Source organism: Vollenhovia emeryi, unplaced genomic scaffold (assembly GCF_000949405.1).
Source record: "Vollenhovia emeryi isolate VEMERY1.0 unplaced genomic scaffold, V.emery_V1.0 DF939142.1, whole genome shotgun sequence".
Taxonomy (NCBI): Eukaryota; Metazoa; Arthropoda; class Insecta; order Hymenoptera; family Formicidae; genus Vollenhovia; species Vollenhovia emeryi.
Genome location: NW_011967224.1, coordinates 1,107,956 through 1,114,154, shown reverse-complemented (window position 1 = coordinate 1,114,154; position 6,199 = coordinate 1,107,956). Strand labels below are relative to the sequence as shown.

At 48.9% G+C, this 6,199-nt stretch overlaps 2 protein-coding genes across 3 annotated transcripts in view; one reads left to right on the top strand and one right to left on the bottom strand.

Moving 5' to 3' along the window:
* Positions 1 to 4,489, top strand: part of LOC105566794 (UPF0586 protein C9orf41) — a 6,871-nt gene extending 2,382 nt beyond the window's left edge. The window contains exons 1-7 of one of the 2 annotated variants that reach the window (XM_012021083.1): positions 1,399 to 1,672; positions 2,324 to 2,531; positions 2,706 to 2,863; positions 3,112 to 3,252; positions 3,338 to 3,500; positions 3,576 to 3,809; positions 3,885 to 4,489. In XM_012021083.1, coding sequence (XP_011876473.1) covers positions 1,557 to 1,672; positions 2,324 to 2,531; positions 2,706 to 2,863; positions 3,112 to 3,252; positions 3,338 to 3,500; positions 3,576 to 3,809; positions 3,885 to 4,055 — 1,191 coding nt within the window. In that variant the 5' untranslated portion in view covers positions 1,399 to 1,556 and the 3' untranslated portion in view covers positions 4,056 to 4,489. Of the gene's footprint in view, positions 1 to 1,398; positions 1,673 to 2,323; positions 2,532 to 2,705; positions 2,864 to 3,111; positions 3,253 to 3,337; positions 3,501 to 3,575; positions 3,810 to 3,884 lie in introns of those variants that run through there. The other variant, XM_012021084.1, reaches the window with a different exon arrangement.
* A 119-nt stretch (positions 4,490 to 4,608) lies between these two features.
* The window catches only part of LOC105566791 (protein KTI12 homolog), a 2,694-nt gene continuing 1,103 nt past the window's right edge, over positions 4,609 to 6,199 (bottom strand). Inside the window, exons 2-5 of the mRNA XM_012021076.1 lie at positions 5,534 to 5,795; positions 5,189 to 5,327; positions 5,052 to 5,114; positions 4,609 to 4,816 (exon numbers count right to left, since the gene is read on the bottom strand). Coding sequence (XP_011876466.1) covers positions 4,619 to 4,816; positions 5,052 to 5,114; positions 5,189 to 5,327; positions 5,534 to 5,795 — 662 coding nt within the window. The 3' untranslated portion in view covers positions 4,609 to 4,618. The remainder of the gene's footprint in view (positions 4,817 to 5,051; positions 5,115 to 5,188; positions 5,328 to 5,533; positions 5,796 to 6,199) is intronic.

Here is a 6,199-nt window from a genome sequence, read left to right as displayed (position 1 = left end):
AGGGGCGTCGGGTCGGAGCGTTGCCGAGAATCGAAATCGCATTGGCGAACCACGAGACAGAAACCTCTCTCTCTCTCTCTGCCTTCGAACGAATCGAGCGCGACGCGCGCGAGACCGGGAGTTCCGGGCGGCAGGAAAAAGTCCCTAGATTACGCGCGATTTTCACACAAACCAGTATGGGCACTCGCTCTTTTGTTTCACGTTCGCGCCGGTCCGTACTGCGCATCCGACATGTTTTTATTCTGACCAATCACAGGATTTTTGTACGTGTATTAGTGCAAAGTCGGTGTGCATAGAAAAATTCGCAGTGTTGATGAATAACGCGTAAATACTTTTATACGTTGGAGCAAGTAATTACATTAATTACTTTTATTAGAACATTTTCTTTCATAGGCCATTTCTATTTACAATAAATAATGTACGCCAGTTCGTATGCGCCTTTCCTGGATACGATCCTGAAAAGAGCCCAGGCACTTTTAGCCGTTGTTACACTGTTGGGGCGATCAAAAACATGGCGGAAAATTGAGAACGCCCAGATCAAAGTCGCCGACAAAGAGTGCAACTACTGGGGCCCGATTCTCGAAATCATTCGAAGAAGAAACGTATACGAATATTCTGCTCTGACAGAAAAGATGCAAGTCGATTGGTTAAAGCCATGCGAATAGCCAATCAACTTGCAACTTTTCTGTAAGAGCAGAATTTTCGCATACGTTTCTCCTTCGAATAAATTCAAGAATCGAGCCCCTGGTTATACTGTGGTTATACTGTGATTTTCATGTAACCCGCGTACCGCCCCCCCCCCTCCTCCAAACACGATTGGCGCGTCGCGCGCGGCGGGGGATTCCCGATCGATCGATCCCCGGCTTTTCCGCGCGCACGCGAGAGAGGTCAGTGGGTCAAATCGGGACCGCGAGCGCAATCCCTCCGTTCGAAAATCTCCCCCCCCGGTCCCTCCCGCCGCGCCCAATTCTCCCTCTCTCGCGCGCGCGCGCGCGCGTTCCGAACGGCACACGCGCAGAGGAGCGCGCGGCTCCGCACTTCCGTCCGCCGCGTCGCTCGCTCACTCCTCGGTCACGTGGCGAACGCTAGCTCGGCGCGGGACTTGGCGGGGCGGGAGGGGGAGGGTCCAAGCGCGGAGAACAGCTGACTCGGGAGTAGGGGAAGAGGCCCGCAGTAGTTTAGGATTCGCGAAACGGGGAGAATCTAACCGCGTAACCGCGGAGATCCGTTCGTCTCGGGCAAGCGCTCCGCGCCCTCCGTGCCCTCTCGCACCCTCGGCCGACGTTTATTTCATTATAATCGCGGGAAATGTGAAACGGGGGGGCGCCCGACGACACCGTCCCCGGTCAGCTGTACCCGCCGCATCGCGCCCTCCCTGCCTCGCCGGCGCGCGGCGCGGTACGCCCGTCTCGCTTCGGGTGCAGAAGGTGCAGCGGGCCGCGGTGCCCCGTGCGTGCGCGGCTCTGGCACCTCCGTTCGGTTCGTGCGGGGTGCGAGTGAGCGAGAGAGGCGGGATTCATTACAAAATAAGGCCCGCGCGCTCGGACGGGTTAAAGATGGAAGCGATGGACACGATCGCGAGCTCGCATCCGCGGCGGACGCACAACAGCTACGAGGACGAGGAGGAGCGGAAGCACTTCCAGAGGATCGTCTCCGCGTTCCGGTATTACAAGTGAGTGCCACCGCGGCCGCTCTTCCGCGTTAACGCTCGCCCGACTCTTTCCCCGCGGCAGCTTCGCGCGGGCGATCGTTCGCCTGGACCCGGTCTCGCCGTACGTCGCTTGGCTTCAATCTCAGTTTAATTCGCGCTCGTCTCTGTCCGAAGTAACCGAGGGGGGCGAACCGCTCGCGGCATCGTGGCGTACAGATCTGCGGCATTACTGGGCATTGCCAGGCGTCACTAGGCATTTTTGGGCATTATTTTGGGCATTATTTTGGACATTAGGTCTTGCTCGGACGTTATATGCGTAGGATAAGATAAGACAATTGATAAAGTGATGGGCGCTAGGCATTAACTGGCATTGGTGTGCAAGATTTTGGTCAGCGGTTTCCTCCTCGGAAGTAACGTTGGAGAGAGAGAGAGAGAGAGAGAGAGAGAGAGAGAGAGAGAGAGAGAGAGAGAGAGAGAGAGAGAGGGAGAGACAAGGAACGGTTGAACTTGGGCTTAAAGTTGAGCGACGTAGGTGAAACCAGGCTTCGGAGGTCATTCTCTTTCTCTCCCTTCCCCTGCGATACGTTTGTTGTGTAAATAACGCCGCCGGCCCGACCTGCTCGACGCACAGGAATTCACGTTTACCCTCGCTCTCTTCTCTGTTTGTTGCAGAACGCACTCTCTGCAGAGAGTGCGAAAGACGGAGTCTTTTTTCCTAAGTCTGCCCCAACACCACCAGAAGTTTCTGGCCAAGTACAAGGAGCACTTGCAGGAGGTCAAACGGTGTATCGATAACAACGATCAGATCATCAAGCTCATAATAAAGGACGTGGCTCATATATTTGAAAATGTGTGTCCAAACACGGCCCAAATTGACAATGTAAGGGACACTCGCCTGACAGTCACAGTTTAAGTTTTACTACCTGCTAAATGTAATCAACGCTTTCGGATATATCCAAGTCTTTCCGTCATATATTTTGCCGGGAGATTGTTCAATCATTCCAACGTACTCTCGCAACATTGTTCCGCCGTAAGTAAATGGCTTTCATTGCAGACGCTGAACCTAAGGCCTGTAATGTCGGATCAGGAAAAAGTGCAGGCCACTATCAAACAATTGGTACGTGACTGGAGCGTGGAAGGCGCTGAGGAACGGAAAGCATGCTATCAGCCAATCGTAGACGAAATATTACACCAATTTCCATCGGACCAGTGGTACGGTAATCCATGATTGCTGCGTAAGCGGTCGCTATTAATGTACCAAGAGAACGTAGAAAGCAAAAACGAGGGAAACTTGCAAAATGTCTTGGAGACTTTAGCTGCTCGTTCATCGGAGGCCAAAGCCTGCGGACCGAACGAACCTTGGAAGAGACCGCAGTTGACGTCTCCAAGATGCTACGGAAGCTTCCCTCGTGCGTCGCGCCAAGATTGAGAGAAATCTGAAATGACGATTGAATTTCCAGTACGCCGTCGGACGTGAATATTTTAGTACCTGGCGCAGGGTTGGGTCGACTCGCCTTTGAAATCGCGAAGCGCGGATATACCTGCCAAGGAAACGAATTTTCCCTGTTCATGCTGTTCGCGTCGAACTTTGTATTAAATAAGTAAGTAAAACGATACGCGCCTCGAGCGCGCCAGGCAATAATCGCCCCCGCGAATCTTTTGTCACAATTCCCTCTCTTGAAACAGATGTAGAGATATAAACTTGTATCAAGTACACCCGTGGGTGCATCAATACATGAACAACTTGAAACCCGAGCATCAAACGCAAGCGGTCTCCTTTCCCGACGTGAGCCCGAGCGATCTTCCAGGAACGGCGCAATTCTCTATGACCGCGGGTGACTTTTTGGAGGTAAAGTGAGAATGCACATACGTATGCAATTCATAATGGCGTTTGGTTTGATAAAATCGACACGATTTGTTTCAGGTTTATGCGGAGAGTAATCATTGGGATTGCGTCGCGACATGTTTCTTTATAGATTGCGCCAATAATGTTGTGCAATTTATAGAAACGATCTACAAGATCCTAAAGCCGGGCGGCATCTGGATAAACCTCGGACCATTGCTCTATCATTTCAGCGACCTACCAAACGAGGAGTCGATCGAGCCCAGTTACGACGCCATCCGCGACGTTATACTCGGCTTCGGCTTTCAATTGGAGGTAACGAACTCGGTTTTTGCGCGCGACACTTTCGGAACGACCTGTATTCAATCGTATCGTTTATTTTGTTTCCAGAAGGAGCAGGCAAAAGTGAAAACGCGTTATGCCCAAAATATAAACAGTATGTTACAGTGCGAATACAATAGCGTGTACTTTGTTTGTCGGAAGCCCGACCGACATGAAGACGGTGTGAATCACAATCAGAACGGAGACGAAACTAATAGTGCGCGAGAACAAGAAAACTGATTAAAGCGTGATTAATGACGCTTTTTCTTTGAAAGAAGAAATGTTGAACACTTGAAAAGTTATTGTTTAAGTGCACCCGTGTTTCATGAACTATTGCTAGAGATAGTTTTGTGATTACGAGAATTATCCGAGGTTTCTTATACCATTTCTTTCCTTTCTTTCTCTTTTTTTTTTTATGTCTTTACCTGTCTCGGTCTGTCTCGAGTTCAGAGACTCATTTCATACGAGCGAGTTTTCAATGGTACTACAAGAGATTGTCTTCGTAACTTCAGTAATGTTTTGAAGATAATAGATAAATTATTTTTTTACATTCATCAATGTTTCCATGACTCCAGACAATATCTAATCTAGCTAAATCTCCCGTTCATTGTCGACGGTCGTACGATTGAAAAGCAGGCGTACATTTGACAGGTTTATAAAATTATTTACAAGATGATGGTTTTTCATTACGGTACAATATTATAAAAGTGACGTTATTACATCATGTGATTATATATACGTATATACATACGCACAGTTATGTTAAAATTAAAAAAAAAGAAAGATACACAAGTTCAGTTTTATCATACATTATTATTGAGATATTGTACAAATAACGTCGCGGTTTGGCCAACTCTGTTTTGTTGCATCTTATTAAACTGTATAAACTGCCTTCGTAACATCGCGAGTCTCGACGGTGCGGGCGCGCGTTCCAAGTTGACGCTCGAGCCTGGTATTTTTATATCGTTGCTCACTCCCAGTCGTCCCATCGACAATATCGCCTTTGACATGAAAGAAAAATATATCAGCGTTACATGAACCGTTGGATAAAGCATCGTGTAAAACAACTTTACAGATTGCTTCATGGATCGTGCGTTGCACAGCAGAAGAAACGACTTTTAGAACGAGAATAACGAAAAATGCGGGACTACTGTATATAAATTCTGAAACGTAACGTTCTATAGCTTCCTCCGTCAACATGGAATGCCTTTCTGAATGATCTTGAACAGAACTTACGTTTGCCACATCTTTCGTCACGTTATCCAATTCGTACAGATAATTCGTGGACGCCAACGGCGGCTGAAAGGACAAATGTCTGGGTAAGATACCGGAAGGATCGCGGCCGAAGGGTGGAAAGAAAAAGAGATACCAACGTTCTGGGTGCTCAGATTTGGTTTCGGCAATTTGCCCGTGTAGAGGTAGCGGTGAATTTCATCGCACGTTAGATCGTCCTCCGGCAAAACTGTGAAAAGTGGACAGTCCCATCGGTTTGTACTTTCCGGCGCTTCGTACCTGTTGCATTCGACGTCTGATTATCACAGAGCTCGCCGGTCGCTATGGACGTTCGGGCGATTTCGCGGCTCGCGTGCGAGTGAGTCGAACGCACGCTGCAGTGAGAGCAACATTTCTCGAGACTCGATGCCCGTCGACCGATCCACCCGCGTGCGAACCGAGAAATCGCCCGAACATCCGGGCCCTAGTTGTCACTGCGCGATCACCTGGACACAAGCGACTCAAAGATCTCCTCGTTGTACCGGTCCGACTCGGGTCGTTGGTTGTTCCACATCCAGGCTTGTTCGATCGGCAGGTTGCAGTGCAGCGTGCACTGGGGAGTCTTGTACAATTTCGTCGTGCAGTAGACCTCGTATCGGTATCCCTTGATGTAATTGCTGCCGTCGAGTATCAGCAAGTCGTTCGAGTCCAGTTTACGTTGAACGTCGGACTTTATCGAGCTCCTGACGGCCTTCTCCTTCTTCGAATCTGAAAGGCGCGAGACACGATTGGGCACAATGTAGTTTAAATACTTGGGGCAGCAAAACAACCCAGTGAGAAATGATCCGTCGATTCGGCATTGATCGACGAGTCACTTCTCGCTGGGAAGTTCGCTACGAAATTGCCGAGTATTCACAGAAACAAGATTATCAGTCTTTGGAATGTTTAGTCGACCCAACTGGCATAAGCTTTATTTGGTAAATGTTACATCCACTACGTTTCGACCATCCGGATTATGGTCCTTCTCAAGTGGTTGGTAATATACTCAAATAATTATCAAATTACATATGGTATTCTACACTAGGGAGAGACATGAACAATAACTGCTTTAAATGTTCTGTTACAAATCTTGTCAAGATTATGGCTGATGGCAGAGAACAATCCGTAAACGC